The sequence below is a fragment of the Melanerpes formicivorus genome, unplaced genomic scaffold (assembly GCF_026170545.1).
Source record: "Melanerpes formicivorus ecotype bairdi unplaced genomic scaffold, bMelFor1.0.p_v2 SCAF_40, whole genome shotgun sequence".
Lineage (NCBI taxonomy): Eukaryota > Metazoa > Chordata > Aves > Piciformes > Picidae > Melanerpes > Melanerpes formicivorus.
Window position 1 is genome coordinate 3660166 of NW_027142392.1, and position 21571 is coordinate 3681736.

The 21571-nt window shown below is 48.6% G+C and overlaps 1 protein-coding gene across 6 annotated transcripts in view; it reads left to right on the forward strand.

The window, feature by feature from the left end:
• HEY1 (hes related family bHLH transcription factor with YRPW motif 1) overlaps nt 1-20719 on the forward strand; it is a 54706-nt gene extending 33987 nt beyond the window's left edge. Inside the window, exons 1-8 of one of the 6 annotated variants that reach the window (XM_068158576.1) lie at nt 2430-2576; nt 12405-12577; nt 13935-15168; nt 15805-16008; nt 16132-16207; nt 16283-16366; nt 16510-16591; nt 17305-20719. In XM_068158576.1, coding sequence (XP_068014677.1) covers nt 15812-16008; nt 16132-16207; nt 16283-16366; nt 16510-16591; nt 17305-17888 — 1023 coding nt within the window. In that variant the 5' untranslated portion in view covers nt 2430-2576; nt 12405-12577; nt 13935-15168; nt 15805-15811 and the 3' untranslated portion in view covers nt 17889-20719. Of the gene's footprint in view, nt 1-2429; nt 2577-12404; nt 15169-15705; nt 16009-16131; nt 16208-16282; nt 16367-16509; nt 16592-17304 lie in introns of those variants that run through there. The other 5 variants (XM_068158577.1, XM_068158579.1, XM_068158574.1 and 2 more) reach the window with 5 other exon arrangements.
• Nucleotides 20720-21571: the final 852 nt, after the last annotated feature.

The following is a 21571-nucleotide window of genomic DNA, read 5'->3' on the forward strand; positions in this document are numbered from 1 at the left end:
GACACTGGCCACCCCTTTTATACCGTTGCACATTAAAGGTGACTGCCTTGGGGTGTTGATGTCACCCCCACTGGCCACCTCACCAGGCTCAGATAACAAACAGAGGCCTGGCTGCACAGCAGATCTGTTGTGGGGGATTATCTGCTTGTTTGAAGTGAAATTTAGCTGGTCCTAATCAGAACCCTGACTGCATCAGGTTCGCATTAGCGGGTGCAGAAGCAGTTGTTTCACACACAGACATGGTAGCAATTAAGCAAGTTGCTACTGGTTCTTACCCCAGGGTACAACTTTGTTTTGTTCCTTGCAGATTAGTGGGGCTGTGCGAGTTTCCACAGAGTTTTCTTTCCTGTAGACCCTGGCTATTTCATGTTGAGCCCCCTGGGACCCTTTATTAGACCACACAAACTGGTAATTATTTCCCAGAGAGGAGGAGAGTGAGCATTCCAGACCTCTAGCATGGCCAGTCAGAAAAAATGTTATGAATCTGAGCAAGGAGAGGGATTTCACTACAGCAAAGAAGTCTTAGAACTGCACAAACACAAGGGATGAAGAGTTTATGAATGGCAGAAACAGAAGACAAATACTCATTTCATCATGATGCCTTTCTTGGCATGAGAGGTGAAAGTAAGCACAAGCCCTATGAGGAGAGACTGAGGGAGCTGGGGTTGCTTAGCCTGGAGATAAGGAGGCTCAGGGGTGACCTTGTTGCTCTCTACAACTACCTTAAGGGAGGTTGTAGACAGACAGAGGTTGGTCTCTTCTCCCAGGCAACCAGTACCAAAACAAGAGGACACAGTCTCAAGCTGCACCAGGGGAGGTTTAGGCTGGAGGTTAGGAGGAAGTTTTACATAGAGAGAGTGATTGCCCATTGGAATGGGCTGCCTGGGGAGGTGGTGGAGTCACCAGCACTAGAGGTGTTCAGGAGGAGACTTGACAGGGTGCTTGGTTGCATGGTTTAGTTGATTAGGTGGTGTTGGATGATAGGTTGGACACGATGATCTTGAAGGTCTCTTCCAACCTGGTCTGGTCTGGTCTATTCTATTCTATTCTATTCTATTCTATTCTATTCTATTCTATTCTATTCTATTCTATTCTATTCTATTCTATTCTATTCTATTCTATGGGAGAGCTCCTCCTGGGTTCTCCTTCATTGCCTCCCTCAACTCCTTGGCTTGGACAAAGCCACAAATCTCATCTCCTCTTCATGTAAAGCCCTCCTGAGGGACCCAATTTCAGCCTGGTTACCCCTCACACGAGCCCTGTGGGAGAACCCATGTTTATTTGAACACAGAGGCTGAAGGCCTGATGCGCAGGAAGGAGTGGAGCATGTCCCACCCTTGAGAACAGCACTTTGTATGAAAGGAAGAATCCACACAGAAAAAAAGGATGAGATCTTAATGGATAACATAATGGTTATGGATTTTAATGCCCTCTTCCACAGTCTTGCCAGCAGAGTTGGAGCCGATCAAAGCGAACACATGCAGACAATAAATCACCTGAGCCAAAACAGCTCCTTGCCACTATGAGACTAAATGCTTCCCACAGAGTGAAGGGCTCTCAGGTAAATTTTCAGCATGTGACATTTTTTCATCTTGAGGACCACATGTTGCTGTGTGGCAGCTATCTTTTCCCAGAAGACTCTATGTCTGGTAGATGCTGTCATGGAAGGACTGGTGCACATTGCTTTCTAGAGGTCCATCCTACAACACTTAGAGGCAGTCATGCAGGGGAGTGGAGTGTATTATTTCAGACCCATTGTGTTTCCCCTGGTGTTTGCATCAGTCAGGAACTGATGTGAACTGGGGGGCAAAATTCACAACTATTACATTAAAAATGTAAACTTCTATAGACAAAACTTCTCCCACCTTCTAGATCAAACACAGGAAGAAGAAAAGCTGATAAAATAGTCTGCTGCCCAGGAAAGGCAATAGATCACAGAATTGTCAGGGTTGGAAGGGACTCCAAGGATCATCTACTTCTACCCCCCTGCCATGGGCAGGGACACTTTCCACTAGATCAGGTTGCCCAGAAGCACATCCAGCCTGGCCTTAAAAACATCCAGGGATGAGGCTTCTATCACCTCCCTGGGCAACCTGTTCCAGTGTCTCACCACCCTTATGGTGAAGAACTTCTTCCTGATGTCTAATCTAAATCTCCCCTCCTCTAGCTTGGATCCATCATGTTTCCCTTCCTGCTATCTTATTAACATCCAGTAACTTAACCTCATGAAATCATTCCATAACGGGCTGACATTTATTGACCCAAATATACAGTGAGTCACTTACTGTAAGAGCTAACTCTGTCGTTGGATGACTTGGGCAACTTCTCTATGGTATTTCAGTGCCCTGAAAGCTGTTTGGAGAACATCATTGCTCACACACAGGACTGGCCCCAGTAAGGCTTCTATATGGGATCCTGCCTGTGCTGGACTCTTTGTGCTCCCGAAAGCACAGCGAAGCCGAAGGAGCGGAAAGACGCAGGAAGGGTGGTTTGAGATTCCTCAGCTCTGATGCCTGCATCTTGAAGATGTCTACATTCTGAAACATAGAAATACAAATAAGACACGAAGCAAGCAGGTGAGCCTTTCTAACAAGCTCAGCTTGGGTCTTCCAGCAATTGCCACAACAGCTGTTAAGTCTGCAGAGTGTATAAAGGCAAACAGAAATTGCCGGCAAGCAAAGATGATGGCAAATCCAGCTGTGAGCCATCACAGACAGCGAATGGCCTGCTGCTGAGACCTGATTCCTGTCACGTTTGTGGGCTCAGCAAGTGTCCCCACTGCTGCTTGTGCCTCCTGATGCAGCTGGCATGTAAGAAGCGGCCCAGGGCCATGCAGCCCTCCTTTGCTGGTACATGCTCTTGTCAGGGGATCTTTGGCACCACTTGGAAGAGGTCCACACCAAGGCTGAATTTCCAGATTAGAGACTCAATTCTGGCTCCATTTACAGCAGTGTCATTTGGAGGGGGCTAAGCTTCAGGTCAGGATGGTCTCAGCTCCAGCAGCTGCAACCTATACCTGGCGAAGAATCAATCCATGGGATTCTTATCAGAGAAGGTGGATTCTAGCTAACCTGCATTGAACTCATCCTGCTGCCATCAGTGATGTGGTGGTATAAATGAGGCCTCTGGGAAACCATCCACAGTCCTTGGCAGACTTGTCCTGATGGTGGCTGGTTCTTCACAGCTGGGGTTACCTGTGCGCACCTCCTGCACGCCGTTCCCCATGCTGGGGAGCACTCCTCCTCTTCCAGGCCCATGGGATCCTGCAGGCTGTTTGTCTGTCTCTGTAATTAACAGGACTATCTCTGACATTATCAGGGTAATAGCTATTTTTATACTCTTGTAGCATTTTAGCTGGGAAAGTGCTGTGTGTTGCCTCAGGGAAGACGGGGTGTGTGTGCACGTGCCAAGAAATGTCATGGATAACACAGTGGTTATGGATTTTAATGCCCTCCTCCACAGTTTTGCCAGCAGAGTGAGCAGCAACAGAGAGTATTTTCCATGTTAGTGCCCCCAAATCCAAACAGACTCCCTGTCTTCCTCTTGGCTTCAGTTTGGGATGCTGTGTTTCTTTACAGAGACACAAGTGACAAAGACTCCAATAACCATAATTTCAGTAGCTTTCTACACCTATCCCATAACCGAGCAGGCCTGATGTGTTTTCTAGGGCCTACAGAGTATTAAGACAAAATCAACTGACAGTTCAGAGGAGGCTGGGAACAGCAATTCTTGTTCCATATGTCACACCATTCCTGAGAGCAGCTACTGCTTCCTTTCCTTTTCTTGCTGTTCCAAGAGGTCAACAGCCACTGCCTGCAGGGAGGGTTTGCCCAGGAGTTAGAATACTTCAGCAGTGTTGTTCCTTTCGGCAGCTCCCATCTTTTACTGCTCCAAGGTAATCACCTTCTTTCCATATTTTCTTTTCTCCCCCCCCCCCCCCAACTGCATCAGAACCACTCTCTTAAATTCTGTATATATAGATAGATGATGTTTCCCATTAGCCAAAGCTCCCCCTCCCTAGTATTTATTAAAAAGTATAACAATGAGGATATCGACTTCCAGTTTTGAGCCACAAGATTGATTCTCCTCCAGAGTAAATACTGGCCTTGGCTTGTGCCACAGTCAATATTTACCTGGCGGGAAATAAATCTTGCTGACAACCAAAACCTGAAGTCAATATTGGCTTGCTGTAATCCAGATGGTATAAAGTAATCAGTTCCCTTTATATTACCTGAGGGCTTTATGCAAATATTTTCCAGTTAAAGGTGGGCTCTACATTCCTGTAGTTGTAAATGTGGTGCTGAAACCATCCCACCACCCCCTCATTTTCAGTCATCACAAACCTGAGAGCTCTCCAGGAGAGCATATGAAAGCTCTTCTATCTCAGAACCCATCTGTGAGTGACTGATTAACTATCTAATCTGTGTACCTACTCTGAGGCCCATTGCTCCAGTGTCTAAGAGTCTTGCAAATCCTTGAGAGAGGCAAAGTTTGCAAAGAAAGGGAGTATCTTTTACTAGCCCAGGTGACATAACTGAGAAAGTGGATAAACTGGGCACACAAACGGATCTAAAGTTATTGACTCTTCCTAAAAAACCTCCATGGCATTTATTTAGACCATCAGGTTTACAGCAACATTCCTTCCTCTTAATACACAGGGAAACATTTCAGTACTCAAAGGAAACTCTTTTTTAAATGGATGTGTTTTGGTGACCAAGTTTTGGCAACCATCTCATTTATCTACCCGGCTGTTTATCCTCCTATCAATCAGTCACTCTCCAGTCAATAGTGCTGAAGCCTGCTGGCCAACAGCCACCACCTTTGACAAATGACAAATTTAAGCTAATCAAAATCCTACAGGCTTAATGCAAAACTGGTAAAGAAGCAGGACTGAGATTAGTCTTCTGTTGGCCATGACAGAGGAGTCAATCTGGGCAGCCAGCATGCCCGCGCCTGTAGCACAGTCTGCCTCCGGCCCATCTGCCATCCTCTGGGTGCAGGCAGCAGCACCATGGAGTGAACCAGCAGCTGCAGGTATTGGACCAGTACCAGGATGGAAACTAGGTTTGATTAAACCTGAAAGGATGGAAAAGCACCATTTAAAATGTTTTTGTGTATAACTAAGTATACTGTACCAGTGCACACACAGAGAGAAAGCGGGAATCTTCTCCCTGCTAGCAAGTCATAGGATGAGAAGACATGGCCTCAGGTTGCACCAGGGAAGGTTTAGGTTGAATATTAGAAGAGACTTCTTCACTGAAAAGGTTCTGGGCTCTTCAGGGAGGTGTTTGAACCTCCATCCCTGGAGGTGTTTCAAAGAGGCGGAGATGTGGTGGTGCTGAGGGACGTGGCTTAGCAGCAGACCTGTAGGGTTAGAGAATGGTTGGACTCAATGATCTTAAAGATCCTTTCTACGATTCTATGATGTTGTGAAATGAGCTCATTCACTTAATATATAGCCCCAAAAGAGGTGAGCATCTTTGCAAGGCATTTTGCAATTACCCCCAGCCAATGCACCCAGAAGCCTCTCTTTGAGCTGCAGCTGTGTTGTGCCCTTGCAGCGAATCTTGCAGACAACTGCGGCTGTGAACTCTGAGAGAAGCAGCTAAGCCAGTCTCAGATAGGCTTTGCATATCAGGGCAGGAATCATGAGCTGCTTTCCATATTCAGTGAGAAAACAGGAAAAAGAACAGAGAGCTTTGAATGACTCACTGATGGGCTGGGGTTGTTTGGGGTTGCTGGGGTGGGTTTTTTTTTGTCCATGCTGGAGCTTTTTCATTTCTAAATATAAATAATGAGTTTCAAGACCTGAAAAAAAAAACACCCCACCATAGACTAGAGTAAGTTCTGATGAAGTTTTGTGATTGTTAGAGTGCACAGAGCTGCTTTGCTAGATTATTTTCCCTTTGGTTCAGGTTACTTGGGCAGAGATGTTGGTGGTCCTTACAAGTCCTTACAAAGATATCTGAAGGCAGCACTCCCCACTCCCTGCAGTGAGATTCTGCCTGATTAGCCATCTCTCTGGGAGGTCAGTGCCTGGGACAGTTTGTGAACTGTGTATTAACAAAGAAATAAATAATAATAAGTGATCATCTTTAAAGCCAGCAGAGGACCACAGGTGCACAAAGCTGCAGAGTCTGTAGACTGTCAGTGCTACATTAAAGCCTAGCTTTCCTCTCAGTAGTTCTGTAGCCATTCCCAGGAAGAGGGTTGCTTCCCACCAGGAAAAGGAAGACCCAACAGGACACTGCTCAAGACTATTTGCTTGCCATGATTGCCACAGATACAAAGCTGGGGCCAAGTCAGGGGTTATTTAGTGGACTAGTGAAGTTCACCATGCACATGCAAACGCCCTTCATATTTTTATGAGCTGCCTGCCTTGCCTGCCACCTGTTTCCTGAGTAAAGCAGGCCATGAAACAGGGTGGGTTCTGAAAGTCTTTGTCTTGTTAGGCTTCTCCACGTTCTCAGTGTGTGAACCTGACTGCAAGGCAGTCAGTGCTTTGTGACCCACTGGAGCACCAGAAGTGCCCACACATCTGCAGAGGGCTGGGTCACCAGGTACGGGATCGCATCTCTCCTGAAATTCTAGCTCCTTATCTCATCAAATGCTAGACTGCAAATATTTCCCCAATTTACCTAGCAAAGCAATTAGATGTGAAGTGTTTGTAAATGGCAGAAGTGGTTACCAACAGAAAGTAGGATGTGTATGATGGGATGAAGATGCCAGCTTTGAAGCCTGGCACACTGACTGTCAATTAGTTCCTTCCACAGCAGGAGAATGACCCAGCCTTGCTCTGGGCCCCCTAGCCAGCTTGTACCTGTACAGGAGGAGACTTGACAGGGTGCTTGGTTTCATGGGTTAGTTGATTAGGTGGTGTTGGATGATAGGTTGGACGTGATGATCTTGAAGGTCTCTTCCAACTTGGTTTATTCTATTCTATTCTATTCTACCTTGAGAAATTCAAAGTATTTTCCTGTACCCTGAGCTGAAGAGAGTATCATGTGACAGGTAACCCAGACAAGGGATCCTGTGAGGAGTCTCATGAGGAGCAGCTGAGGGAAGTGGGGTTGTTCAGTTTAGAGGAAAAGAGGCCAAGGAAAGATCTCTACATCTTCCTGAAAGGAGACTGGAGTGAGGTGGGTGTTGGTCTCTTCTCCCTAGTAACAAGTCATAGGATGAGAAGACATGGCCTCAGGTTGCACCAGGGAAGGTTTAGGCTGAATATTAGAGGTGACATCTTCACTGAAAAGGTTCTGGGCCCTCCAGGGAGGTGTTTGAATCCCCATCCCTGGAGGTGTTTCAAAGAAGCAGAGATGCGGTGCTGAGGGACAGGGTTTAGCACCAGCCTTGGCAGAGTTAGAGAATGGTTGGACTTGATGCAGGACTTTTCCAACCAAAAGAATTTTATAGTTCTGTAATTCTATAGGTGACAACATCCAAGTATAAATGTCACTCTCAAAGAGATGCCCTTTAAAGCTGAGCTGACTCACAGGAAAGTGTTTCACTGTTTCCAAAAACTAGGGCTTGTTTTCCCTACAGGGAGGACAGGAAAACCCCAACACAAATAGACTTAAGATACTTCAGTTCTGCCTGACCCAAGGAAAAACAAAATGAAAGTGGAGAAATATTGGGACTTCCCCAGGGATGAAAGTGCAGGTTTTTGCCTAGCTGCAATCCCACAGCAACAGGGCAGACTGAGAACCATTTCTTCAGGCTATGGTTATCAGCAGCAAACCTCTGCTTTTACAGCCTTCTGCCTGCTCCAAGTGAAGCAAATGCAGTCTTAGACCTTCTCACATTTCTGTGTGAGCTCTTGGCACTCCCCATTTGTTGGGAGTGAAAGGAGATTGGAGTGAGGTGAGGTCTGGTCTCTTGTCCCTAGTAACAAGACATAGGATGAGAGGAAAAGGCCTCAAGCTGTGGCAGGGGAAGTTCAGACTTTATGTAAGAAGAAACCTCTTCACTGAAAGGATTCTCAAACACAGGAGCAGGCTCCCCAGAGAGGTGGCTGAATCCCCATCCCTGGAGGTGTTTCAGAGAGGCAGAGATGTGGTGCTGAAGCACATGGTTTAGCACCAGCCTTGGTAGAGTTAGAGAATGGTTGGATTCGATGATCTCAAAGGTCTTTTCCAACCAAGTCTATGATTCTATGATTGTAACAGTTTAGGACCTGCCTCCTCCTGAACACACCTGTCTTCGCTGATCCTGGCTGTGATGATAACACAGGCATTAAGCACCCAAGCCAGTTGCCCAGGGTTGAAATGGGACTGAAACCTATCCTCTTCAGTCAGCAAGCCCTGAGGTTTCAGTCAAGGTTTCTGATGTGACACCAGGGGTTGGTTGGTGTGGCTCTGCCAGCTCCCACCAGAGGATGTCTAGCCCAGTGCCTGTGTGGGCTGCATGCTGCCTGCACAATCTGAGGAGGCTGCAGTGTGCTCAGCCAGGGTGATGGGTAGGAGGATTTAACTGCAGAGCTGACAAACAAACAAAAACACCCAAACCAGAACTAAACCAAATCAAATGTTGAGTCTGAAACCTGATCCTGTGCAGGTACTTGGTCTTGCCATATGATTTGGCCCTGCTGTCTGACGCCTGCAATAATAACCAAATGCCATGACTCAGGTAATTCTCCCCTCTCTGGAGTTTATTTTGTTTTGCAAAGCCATGGCAGAGGCTAGCTTTAGCCTGGCCATACAAATCTGACTCACTTCCTAAGGGCAGGCTACAAGAACCTGAGGATTTTTTTTTAAATGCTGTTTTTGCCTTCTTAGCCACAACAGAAAGACACTGGGGATGTCTGGAGGGAGAAAAAAAAGTATTAAAATAATAAAATAAATCAGGTTTGTTAGTTACACAGAGATGAGATCTTCTTTCCAGCCCAATTTTCCTTGCCTCGGCGAGGTGCTCCTTTTCAGAAGGGAAAAGCTGTGCCTTTCCCCTGGCTAACGCTTGACAATCGGCACTTCTTCTCCCTTCCGCGAGTGGTAAAAGCCAGGGGGAGGGAGAGGCTTGAAAGTAAAGCACAGAATTGTTCAGATTGCCTAGATCCCTCCAGGAAGTGATCTTTCTGCATTTACTCCAGACACACGCCTCCCAGCTAGCCAGCAGCTCCAACTAATTAGCACACGTGATGGGAATGGGAAACAAAGTCACAAACAATAGTAGCGTGGGAACGCAGTGTAAACTGCAATTACATAGACCCCCCTCTTCCTCCTCCCGCCCGCCCGCCCTTCTGCAAATAAATAAATAAAGAAAGGCACAAATAAATAAATAAATAAATAAATAAATGAGGGTATAAATCCCAGAGAGCTGCCGGCAGCGCTGCAGAGGAGGGTGGGAGGCAGCTCCCACTGTGCCGGGCAGGACGTGCTGGTCCGCGTTTGCAGGAGCAGCGAGAGCCGGCTATTATTTTCATTCCATCCTTCCAAGTATATTGAGGCCGCTTCGTTCCCTTTTGTTCAGCGCTGGGGCACAACAGAAAAATGTGTTTGGGGAATTTCAGCACTTGCCAGGTCATGAGGGGAGGTCACTCCACTTTTGTTGGGAGAGAGGCAGAAGAAGAAAGAGGGCAATCAAATATCCTCCTTGAGACAGCTTACAAGCACATGTCTCATGCTGTCAGGGGGCTGGGCTCCCGTGTGACACTTCCAGCTTCTTGTCTTCCTGCCAAGCTGAATATGTTTGGTATATGTTATATATGTGAGAAGTAGGCACTGCTCCCTGGCCGACCACAGCTTGTAGGCAGATTATAGCAGAGCCATTGTGAGGGATTAAGCACATTTGCTGTGGTTTCAGCCCCGAGAGCATCGCCTCAGAGCACTGCCATTAACACCCACCATACAGAGCTCCTCACCACAGCATGGCAGTGCTCGGGTACCTATGTACCCAGAGGCATGTCCTGGTGTTTGTTTTTTGTGACAGGCAAACAGGAGGGGGGCTTATTGCAGCTGCAGCAGGGTGAATCAAAAAGGAAGCCTGGCCATCCATGGGAAGTTACTGCTGTAGCTGACCGGGTTTGCTGCTCAGTTTAGCTCCTGTTTCCCTATAACTGAGATGATCTGGGATAAATCTTTCAGGTGGGAACTATTTTGGAAGAAAACTATTTCTCCTGGAATAATTTTTCTTCTTAAAAAAAAACTAAAAAGATGAAATGAAGGTCACTCTGAGAACAGTGGAGCCATGCAGGGTATTGGTTTTGCAGTGCTATGCTGGTCATCTCCGCAGGGTCCACAAGTGTTGGACTTTCTGAAACCCAGTTCTTAAGTACTGGAACAGGAGTGAAATAAGGCATCCCAAAAGATAAGACCCTCAGTGTCAGCAGGGGGCATTGCTATTTTGCTACTGTGTTTTTGTGGCTCTTCAAAATTGGCTTGAATCTCAAAATGAGCTGCTTTATAACCCCTCCATTTGGAGTCAAAACCCCTCAGGTCAGATGCTGATGCACACGTGGGTTGTTTAGGAAATAACAGTTTCCCTGACAAGAAGTAGGTTCAGTGTCTAAACTGTTCTGGTAAAATCAGAGTGGTGCTTCTCTGCTCCTGCTTATTTTTATCCTGGTATTCCATAACATAATGGAAGTAACAAATGATGATAGGATTTGATTTTGATAGCCTCTAATGTCCAGATGCTCTCTGTATGCCTGGAATAAGGTTTCACATTTGAAGCAGTCAAGCTTAGTCTGTATTTTATCTGAAGCAGGCAAATCAGGTTACTTTGCCAGGATGTCCATGATGAAACCTCAGCCCAAGCCCTGACCATCTTGCAGCAATTAAAAATCCATGGCACTTTCTCACTCTCATTGCACATGCTAAACATCCCCTCACAGTTCATCACTCTCTAGCTGGGGGGTGTCTTGTGCAGTGGTTGTTTCCCCAGGTCTAAATTCTGCTCAGGTGGCTGACTGCTGTGGGACAGAAGGTGTCTTGTAAATGCAGTGGCAGAAAGGTGAGGTGAATACAAGTTATCATCTGACAGAAAATAAAAGAGACACTTTTCCAGGAGTCAGTGCTCACCATGTCAGGTAGGCAATAGCTGCTGTTTGCATTTAAGTTGCCTGTGTGATGGTCACCAAAGCTGGTACCTTCAAAAGCAACGAAGTACCACTTTGATTTGCTTTGTTTCAAACAGTGCTTACCGACAGCTACAGGGTGCACGCAGCTTTCATCTTTGGTTTTGCACAACGGAATTTAGCTCTTGGAAACTTGTTAGGGAAAAAAAAAGTATGATTGTATCCATTTGCCCAAAAGTCAGGCTTTCCCCATGAAAGAGCACACCTTCCACTAACAGGCTGTGTGGTGGAACAGAAGAGGCCTGAGTTGTTTTCTCTCCCGCAGCTTTCTCAAAGCTGCATCTTACTGACAAAGAAAACTCAAAGTAGGTCTCAGAATGTAACCTCTTTGGAGCAGGCACTTCCATACATCACTGTGTAACACAACCCCTGGTTTGAACACTGCTACTGGAGCACTGCAAAACTACACAAGAAAAATGGCTAAGCCGGGCTGGTCCTGGAGGGACTGGGAGGATTTTGACAGCAGGAAACCAGAGCAAGTTTGTGTGATTAGTCCTCAGCCCCATGATGAGAAAAGTACTGCAGAACAGAAGGAAAACAATTTGGCAAACTGCAGAAGGCTTGGTTGGAAAAGGTCAGCAAAAAGAAACCCAGGGTTTTACTCTGTGATATCCACTGCACACTGTACTGTGAAACTGCCCAGCTACAGTGAAGTTGTCATCTTGGTGGGATGGTGCCTGTAGGTGACCCTTCTAGCATTTGGCAGTGCTGATGGAGGTTGTCTTGCCAGTAACCTGCTAGTGAATTTGGTGTGACTTTCCACACAAGGTGCACTCTTACAGGCATGGACATTATGTCCTTTTCCTATAATTAAGAGCAAAGGTGGCTGTAAAGCAAATCAGAGTTTCCTATGCTATGCCACCCCAAATCAGCCTCCTTTTGCATCTGTTCACTATCATGAGCTGGTGTCATCTCCCCTGTGGTACCTTGTCCCCCAGCCCACAGGACAACCTGTGCTTTGGGAAGGGAAGAAGGGTGTCCAGTGGAAGAAGCTTCTGTCTGTAAGAGACTTGATTCAGACAGGATCTTGCATAAAAAGGGATGAATTGATTGGAAATGAAAGCAGGTGATAAAATATCCAGTCTGCCTGTGCCCCCCTCAGTCAGACAGTACAGTGAATGTGAGGTAGCTGTGTCTGTCAGCACCCTGAGTGTGTGTTCATCACAGATTAGCCTTCTACACATTTATAGCCCAGGCCAGGTTTTGGAGATGAGCTGAAAACTAATCAGGTAAATGCAGAGACTACCTGCATTGTTAGGAGTCATGCAGAAGAGAACCCTGTCTGCGCTGCTGCTGTTAATATGCTGACAGTGCTGCTCTTGCTTATTTATAGCTAAAGATTACTTCCAAAACATGACAGCTGAAACCTGTGCTGCAGGAGAAGTGTTGCAGCTGAGGCACTCCACTTACAATAAGGACTTTGAAGTAAAAATTATCCCCATCCTTGGCCAGCTTGAAGACAGAAATGCTTTGATGACCTGGACATCACTACAGATGCACAAGAGTGTGAGTGTGTAATTTTTATGCCCTTCTGCTGCAGTGGTTGGTCCAACACAAAGGTGCACAGCATCTGCACAGCAGAACCTGGGGCCAGTGTGCTTAGAGAGCAGCCAAGCCTAACTTCTGAGCTGGGTATCTGGACCTGAGAGATGTACAGACTTGTGGCCTTCCAGTATCTGAAGGGGGCCTACAGGAAGGCTGGGGAGGGACTTCTCAGGATCTCAGGTAGTGATAGGACTAGGGGGAATGGAATGAAGCTGGAGGTGGGGAGATTCAGGCTGGATGTGAGGAGGAGGTTCTTCACCATGAGAGTGGTGAAACCCTGGAATGGGTCGTCCAGGGAGGTGGTTGAGGCCCCATCCCTGGAGGTGTTTAAGAGCAGGCTGGATGAGGCTCTGGCCAGCCTGATCTAGTGTGGGGTGTCCCTGCCCATGGCGGAAAGGTTGGAACTAGATGATCCTTGTGGTCCCTTCCAACCCTGACTGATACTATGATACTATGAATTTCAGCATTGATCTCCTGAGAAAACACATTTACACTCACAGTACTGCCAACATGTCATGCAAGATGTCTAAAAAACTCTCCTGTCCCTCCTCTTCACTTCTCAGGGGCTCCCATCCAATCTGCAATAGCTGAAATGTCAGTGACACCCAAAATCCACACATTCAGCTCAAAGGCAGTGAAAAAAAAAAACAGTACAAGACGTGGAGCAGCAACTTCGTGCTTGCAGAGCTGATGCTGCAGCTTGATCTACGTGGGGCAGGAGGGGCGTAGGGGAGCATCAGTGTTTGTGCCTGTCTGCAAGTGCCAGAGCCACCGGTTGAATTGGGCACGGTAGCCATAGTAACGCTGAGTTTCCGGGACTGAGAGTGACAGGTTGACAGGATTACTCTTCAAAGCACTCGCTCCCCTGGGAGAGAAGACCTAAAGGAAGGGGATGGGAGTTAATTTAGTGCTCACACTAGAGCAAGGGTCAGCAGTGGCAGGTCTGCTCTGGAGGGAAGCCTGCAGCAGCAATAAACAAGTCCCTTTCAGTCAGACTTTGACTAGCACCAAAATCACCATAGGAGGCATTCCACAAAGAAAAGGGAGGTTGGAGCACACAAAAGGAACACCACTCCCTTCTGAGGGACAGTTGTGACCAACAGTTCCTGCAAGTCTCAAAGCTTAGCTGCAACTGCTTTACTTTGTACTGGCATCCTCACTTCCAGTGCTGTCTCAGCTTCTGTGTTGCCAACTTCTGGCCAATAAAACTTCCCTTCAGGCCATGCTTAACAATTAGACCAATGCTGAAGATCAAGCCCTGTTCAGTACCAAAAGAGCATGTGTGATTTCAAGCTGGTTTTCTGTCTGTTCCTGCTAGTGCTGGATGGGATGATTGAAACCACGCATAGGCAAACACCTCTTATCTCCCCATGGCAGCTGATAGCCAACCGCAATTGCCTGCACTGAGGCCCAGCTACACTCTGCCTGCCTGTTCCTGTAAGTCACTCAGAAAAGTCAGTGCCTACAAGCTCCAGAACCATCTTTGGAGCCTGCCTGGTCCCATCTACAGATGGGGAAGGCAGGCAGTTCCAGGATCTGACTGCTGGGAAGCTGGGTGGCCAGCTCTGTACTCACAAGTAATGAATACTTAATGCCAACTAACTTCCTTTGCAAATGGCTTTTTATCCCCAGTGTAGGAAGAAGATACAACACATGCCTGGATAGGAGAAGTCAGCTGTGTAGTCTGAAGGCCAAAAAGGCATCAGTGTCACTGTGTGTTCCACTGACCTGGCTTTTGGTCCTGTAAAAGTTAAGTGGTGCAGGCAGAGATGTTTCACAGCACAGAGAGGCTGGCAAGGTGGATGGAACAGAAGTGCTGACACAGGATTAATTATAGCACTGCAGAAAGGATGGATTTATGAAAAATGTAATGCAGGAACAGCATTTCCACTGCCTTTTGTTAGCTACTTAGAGGGGGCTGCAGGATTGCTTCTATCTTAACTGCAGCTCTTTTACTACCTTTGGCCTGATGCTTGCTTCCATTTCCCTTCCCAGCAGAGGGTGTGCAAAACTATGGGCGAGTAACTCCGTGCCAGCAACTTTTGCCCAGTTGAGTGGGAGGCTGAAGGCTTGAAACGGGGAAACCTTGGTCCACTGGTTCTTCACTGTCACACTGTGCACATCTTGGTTATCCTCCAGCTCCTCTGACTCCAAAATGCGGAAGAATCAACTCAGAAAAGGAGCCTCAGTTAAAAGGCTTCATGTAAATGAAAGATTTAATTACTGTGAAACCACCTCAAAGAGTATCCCTTCATTTCACCTGCCCCACTTTGCCAGCACCTCAGTCTGAGAAAGCTGCAGAAGGAAGAGGACTTGTGCTGGGAAAATGGCACTTTGGGGGAACAGGGCAGCCAGGCTCAGAGCCCTGAGCAGCATGGGGTCACGGCGAGCGTGCCAGCCACAACGCTGCACACACAGAGACCTTTCCTCCATCCCTTCCTCCTCGCCAGCACGTCAAAGCCTCTACTTCCATTGTCATAAAATCCGTCCCTGCTTCTCTACACCTCCATAATACAGGGGCAGAAGGCAAGGGGAGGATTCAGCTGGCATAGGTAAGACAACAGAAGGATTCTGTCTGGCAGAGGGGTGACAGGGGAAGGATTCTGGTGGCAGATTGGCCTTTAGAAAGGCGCAGTCAGAGCACCTTGGTTTCCGCCGCACTGCCAGCAAAGCCAAGCTCCCTCCCTCAGTTTCAGCCGCTGCAGCGCTCGGCCTTTAGCCTCCCACTCAACTCCTGTTTCCGAAAGGGCATAACTGCTCCCGCTCAGCTTCCCCTTCTGCCCCCGCAGCACGCCCAGGGCCCAGCCTAAGCGCCCGGGAGCCGCGCCGGGCCGGGCCGGGCCGGGCCGGGCAGAGGCCCTTGGCCTCCATCAGCCCGCAGGGCTCGGGCAGCGGGGGCCGCGCCGGGCCCCCCCGCACCGCTTTCCCACGGCCCCCGCCGCCCCTGCTGGCCGCCATGGGGGCGGGGCCCAGCCACCGGCTGACGGCAATTGGTTGAGGTTGGGGTGCCGACGGCCAATGGGGGCGGCGGGGGCTGCGCGTGGCGGTGCTGGGCGGCGGGCGGGCGGCGGCGGGCGTGTTGCGCGGCGCTGTGCTCGGCTCGGCTGGGCTCGGTTTGGCACGGCACGGCTCGGCTCGGCACGGCGCGGCTGCCTGTCCGTCTGTCTGTGCCCGTCGTTTCCCGGTAGGAGCGCCATGGGCGAGACAGGCGCCGGGCGAGGCGCAGGGCGCGCACTGGGCGCACTCCTCCCGCGGCCCGTCCGCCGTCTCCCCGCCGGCCGCCCTCGCCCCGCCGCCGCTGTCAAGCGGGCGCACCCCGAGTACAGCTCGTCAGACAGCGAGGAGCTGGACGAGGCCGTCGAGGTGGAGAAGGAAAGCGCGGACGAGAATGGGTGAGCACAGCGGGAGTGGGAGCCGTGAGGCGGCCCGGTGACCCTTCCCTCAGACTCGCAGAGTCCCGATACCTCCTTGCCCCCCAAGCCCCGTGGTGACCGGTGTCCCGCTGCTCTCCGCAGGGCGCTGAGCTCGGCCGCGGGCTCCATGTCTCCTTCCACCACCTCGCAGATCCTGGCCAGGAAGAGACGCCGAGGGGTGAGTGTCTGCCAGGCGACCGCGGGTCCCCTCAGCCCCGGCCCGCCCTCCCCTGACCCCCGCTTTCTGTCCTAGATAATCGAGAAGCGCCGCCGCGATCGCATCAATAACAGCCTGTCCGAGCTGAGGAGGCTGGTGCCCAGCGCCTTCGAGAAGCAGGTAGTGCCCGAGGAAACCCCCACTCTCCCTCCGCCCCCCCCACCCGCCCGCCCCGCTTCGCCTTCTGCCCCGGAGCAAGGCTTGCCCCTCTCTGCATTCTCTGGCTCTGCCTGAAAGGTTTCCTACTTCCCCTCCTCTCCTAGGGATCAGCCAAGCTGGAAAAAGCCGAGATTCTGCAGATGACTGTCGATCACTTGAAAATGCTGCATACAGCAGGAGGGAAAGGTAAAGTTTTGTGCCTGACAGCAGCTCGCCATTCCCTGGCGTTTGTGGTGCAGTGTGCTGTGGAGGGAGTGAGTGGGAATCCTGTGTTTTGTCAGGAAGCGAGGACTCTCTTCTGTACCAAAACATTGTGCCGTGTGGTAAGGGGATGGTGATTACAAATCTGAGCGTTGTGATTGTGGTAACATGGAAAATACAAAGTTTATCTTGCTGCCAAATGTTTTGCCTCTCAAACTTTCTGAACATTCAGAATAGAAGCTACAAAAAAACCCCAAACCCCAGCAACCAAATGAAGTAAGTGGTGACAAGAATTGGCCAAAGTGGTGAAATGCACTTTGAGGAGAACAGTAGGTTGCCTGCAGAAGTCCCTTCTGATAACTCAGGACATGTGTTGTCACTGTGCTGTGGTTCTGCTTGCACCAAGGAGACATGGAAGGACAAAAGTACTTTCCTTCAGTGCCAGTGTGCAGTTTCAGATTAAAAAGGGGACTCTGCAACTGGTCTTGGGACTTGCAGCATCGCAGCACAGATACAAAAGAAAAGCTTGTTAGACAGAAAGAAAAAGAGAGGAGCTTGGCAGCTAATCTATGGCTGGGAGTACTAACCACATCCAAGTGAAATATGCTTATAGGGGAGGGTGGAGTGGGGAGGCTGCGTATAGACAATGACTAGAAAACAGCCTGGTAGGACTCCCCTGTTTGTTCTTTTACCCATAGGTTACTTTGATGCTCACGCTTTGGCGATGGACTACCGGAGCCTGGGCTTTCGAGAGTGCCTGGCCGAGGTGGCTCGGTACCTGAGTATCATCGAGGGGCTGGATGCCTCTGACCCGCTGCGCGTCCGGCTCGTCTCTCACCTCAATAACTACGCCTCGCAACGGGAGGCAGCAAGCAGCGCACACACCGGCATTGGACACATTCCCTGGGGCAGTGCCTTTGGACATCACCCCCACATATCTCACCCCTTGCTGCTGGCTCAAAATGGGCACGGTAACACCACCGCTACAGCGTCTCCCACAGAACCGCATCACCCGACCAGAATTGCCGCCCCACATGCTGAGACTTCCTCACTCAGAGTGCCCCCAAATGGCAGCGTTGGACCAGTGCTCCCCGTGGTCACATCTACTACCAAACTGTCTCCTCCTCTGCTCTCCTCCATGGCGTCCCTGTCTGCATTCCCCTTTTCATTTGGCTCCTTCCACCTGCTCTCCCCCAACGTGCTGAGCCCGTCGGCACCAACGCAGTCAGCAAGCCTTAGCAAACCATACAGACCCTGGGGGACTGAGATTGGAGCCTTCTAAGAACTGACTCTCTAGTGAGGGTGGGGAAACCTAAAAAACCTAGCTGAGCTGGGTTCTGCCACGCTTAAAGTTGAAGTTCTTAATGACTGGGACAAAGGTACAGCTTCATCTTAACTCAGTTTGTCTAAAAACTGTCTCTTGGGATTTTCCTTTCTGTTTTCTACATTTTTGTATTAGGTTGGGGTATTGTTTGGTTGGTTTATTTTTTTTAATAGCTGTTGAAGTTGTTAAAAAATAAAATGATAATAGTGGTTGTTAACACTTGTGTTAGGTCCATGCTGAGCATTTGAATCACTTCTGTAAATGGTTTATTGCCAGTGTTTTGTTTGTCCTGAGCGTGCCAGACCACCTTTTGGGGTCTTTGTTTTTTCTTTTGGAGGAGAGATCACCTGTTCTTGTTAGCAGCAGCCAAGTTTAGTTACTCATTTTGCCAAGCCCACTCTTCTCAGCATTGACAGGCTGTGGGTTCTGTTAGTGTTTTGGCACTGGGATGTCCTATAAAGAGTTGCTCTTTTTGCAAGCTATGTCGGAGTCTTACTGTTTCTGAACAAAGCGTTGACAAATCAGCTGGTCCAGCCTGAGCAGCTTTAGCTAAGAGCCCAACTTCTGTTTCTTCTTCAGTGGTTTGGTAGATTTGGTGGTCGTCTTCTGGCCCCGAGTGGATGTTTACTTACATCTCAGAACCATTAGGCTATCTCTTCCAAAAGGAGCAGTATGTGCTTTAGAGCAAACTTGAGAGTGGGGAGGCTGCAAGAGTCAAGTTAGACCCTGGAGTGGTGGTGGGTTCAGTTGCTGGGGAAGTGAAAAGCACAGTTGTCACCTCAGTCGGCTTCCAGCAGGATATGAGCGTAAGAAACTGCCTCAAGGTGCACCAGGGGAAGTTTAGGTTGGATAGGAGAAGAAACATCCTGACTGAAAGGGTTCTCAGCCACTGGAACAGGCTCCTCAGGGAAGTGATTGAATCCCCATCCCTGGAGGTGTTTCAGGGAGGCAGGGATGTGGTCCTGAGGGACATGGTTTAGCACCAGACTTGGTAGACTCAGAGAATGGTTGGACTTGATGATCTTAAAGGTCTTTTTCAAGCAAAACATTTCTATCTCGTTTCAGAGGGCCAGATCTGCTTTAAGTTACAGTGGAGTAACTGTTCTGTTACCCTGTGTTCTTGGGTAGCTGGGGTCAGACTCCCTCCCTCTGCATGCTTCAGATTTGCAGCTGAAAGGGGTGGTGCTGGTATTTAGTCAATGGAATGGTACAGTGTGAACCTGTTCAGTGGCCAGCGTTGCTGCTGAACAGCTCCATCCTAACCAGTTGATTTTTCTACTGCATTTTACTTCTGGCTGCAGTTCAGTGCCACCCCTTACTTCGTGAGGGCCCTGCTGCCCTCTCCCCATGTCTGCACACGTGTGTTTTGGTTGGCTTCATGAGAATCTAAAACTGAGGAGGTTTATCTTGTGAGTTCCACTGGATGGGTTCTGAGTGCTCTTGTATTTGTGTGATGGCTAAATAAAGCAGAAAGAACAAAGTGTTTTAAATGCTGATATTTATCAGTGGAGAGTTCTGTGCCTCGTGGGTGTCATGGGAGATAGTGAGCTGCTGCTGCTTAGTCGTGCTGTAGGCATTGGTATTTACTTTTTAGTCTGGTATTATGGCTTACTTGAGTACATAAAGAGCTGCAATGCCTCAGAGTGACAGCTGAGGGAAGGAAAATACGGGATTCATTTTGTGTGTCACTTTTACGTGCCTGGCAGCGTGTGGGCAGGTAGTGAAACACCAGAGTTAGCCCCAAAGAAGCGGCTAAAGCTGTGCTGCACTTGAATGTTACAGGATTGTGTTAAAATCAGAAAGTGAAGCACAAGGTTCTTTCCAGTCTAACTCATGAAATCTTTATCTGTAACAAAGTATGTACTTAACAGTCTGGTTTACCTCATGCTCACGAGTGCAGAATCTGTCCAAGGTCTCTCACCGACCCTGTTTTTGTTACTGAGCAGCGTTACTAGCATCTTACACTTTTGCTTGAAGTCACAACCTGCCAGGCTTACACGTAGGGAGATGTTTTTCTCCAGAAGAAGCCCATCCTACCTGCAAATCCACCCACAGAACATCAACAGCTCCTGGAGCCAGCTCGCTTCTCCCCTGTGTGTTTGAATGGGGGGTGGTAAACGGCACATCCTTGTCTGGGTTTAGCTCTGCCAGAAGAGCAGAAAGAGCTCGGCCCTGTGGGAGATGAGAGCTTTGTTTAAAGAGGGGCTCTCGGGCCAATTAAGGAGTGGCATTGATGAGAGGCTTTCTCGGAAGAAGGATTGCTGTGAGGCTGGGAAGAGTGGGAGGGCACTCGAGTCCGTAACCTTGTTTTACCTTCCTCGCCAGGCTGCAGGAGACCGCGGCTGGAAACGAAACGCAGGACACGGCGGGAGCTGGAGGTGCAGAGAGGTTACTAAGGAGAGATTTCGGAGGGCAGTATTTCATGTAGAAACATGAAATCAGAGGCTGTGAAACTCCAAACCCCCTGTCCTTTCCACGGTGTGTATTGTCTCCTGTTTAATTATGCTCTGCCCTCTCCCTAATAGGTTTTTATACCAAATTAACAACTCCTACCTAGAAGATCGCTTTAGTGCGTGCAACCGTTCTTTAGATCTTTTAATAAATGGCAATGCTTCTCAGCCTTTTAATGGTTATTTCATTGACATTCAAATGACTTCTCCTGCCTCTAAATAGCTGCCTCTTTTGTGTAGAAAGACCCCTGTAATTATTTTTGTCCCGCTGTCCTCCTCTTGAATGGACTTCAGAAGCAGAGTGCAATAAAAGTTGAGCTGCTGGTGCTTGTCTCCACATCCACTCTCTTTTTATTTTCATTAGCAATGGCAAAGGTGTTAATGAAAAGCACTCATTTTGTTCAGCGTTTGCAGTAAGTCTAGATTAATTTCTGCAGACTTAAAGTCTACTGATTGTTATCAGGGAAAGAGATGAATTCTAGGATCTTACTGAAAAATAGTAATTCAAGTGGGAGAAGCATGGCCCCGAAGCTGAATCACGAGGGTTGGAAGTCCAGCGTTCTATCTGTGCTGCTAACTCCCAGTAAACCCTGCTTGGCAATCACTGCCTCCCTATCTGTTTTGTCAGCTGGGAAAAAGGGATGGCAGTGCTTGTTCTCCTTTCACCAAGAAACACCGGTAGCTGGAACTGTTATGTGTGGATGATGGATGCTGTTTCCCCAAACCCGCAGTTCTGAGATGTTCTGCTGTTTTTCCTTCCTATAGGATGCTAGCTCTCTAAAGACAAACTGAGAAAGGCAAAACAAGCTTGCTTCCGCAGGCAACAGCTCTCTCCTGAGCCCCAAACATTCACTTGTTTACGCTGTTGCAAAAGAGCAATTCAGGAGCAGAAGCTCCATCGGGGGCATGGGGAGAAGAAAGGAAACGCATATGTGACTCGGTCCCATGACCCCTCAACTACCTTCAATTGCTTTGGATGAACTGTGCCTGCCCGGAAATCCTCAGGCTAAGGCTTTGTGTGGGATGTGAGATGATGATGATGTGGTATTTCATAGAAGCTAATATTATCTTCCTTTATCAAGGAAGCTGGATTTGAGTGCAGAATAAATTTAAGAGGCTGGTAAATCCTGCATAAACCCAGACAGAAGCCCTTTGAAATCTGTTCTGTGCCTTGGCATGAAGGAGAGGCTC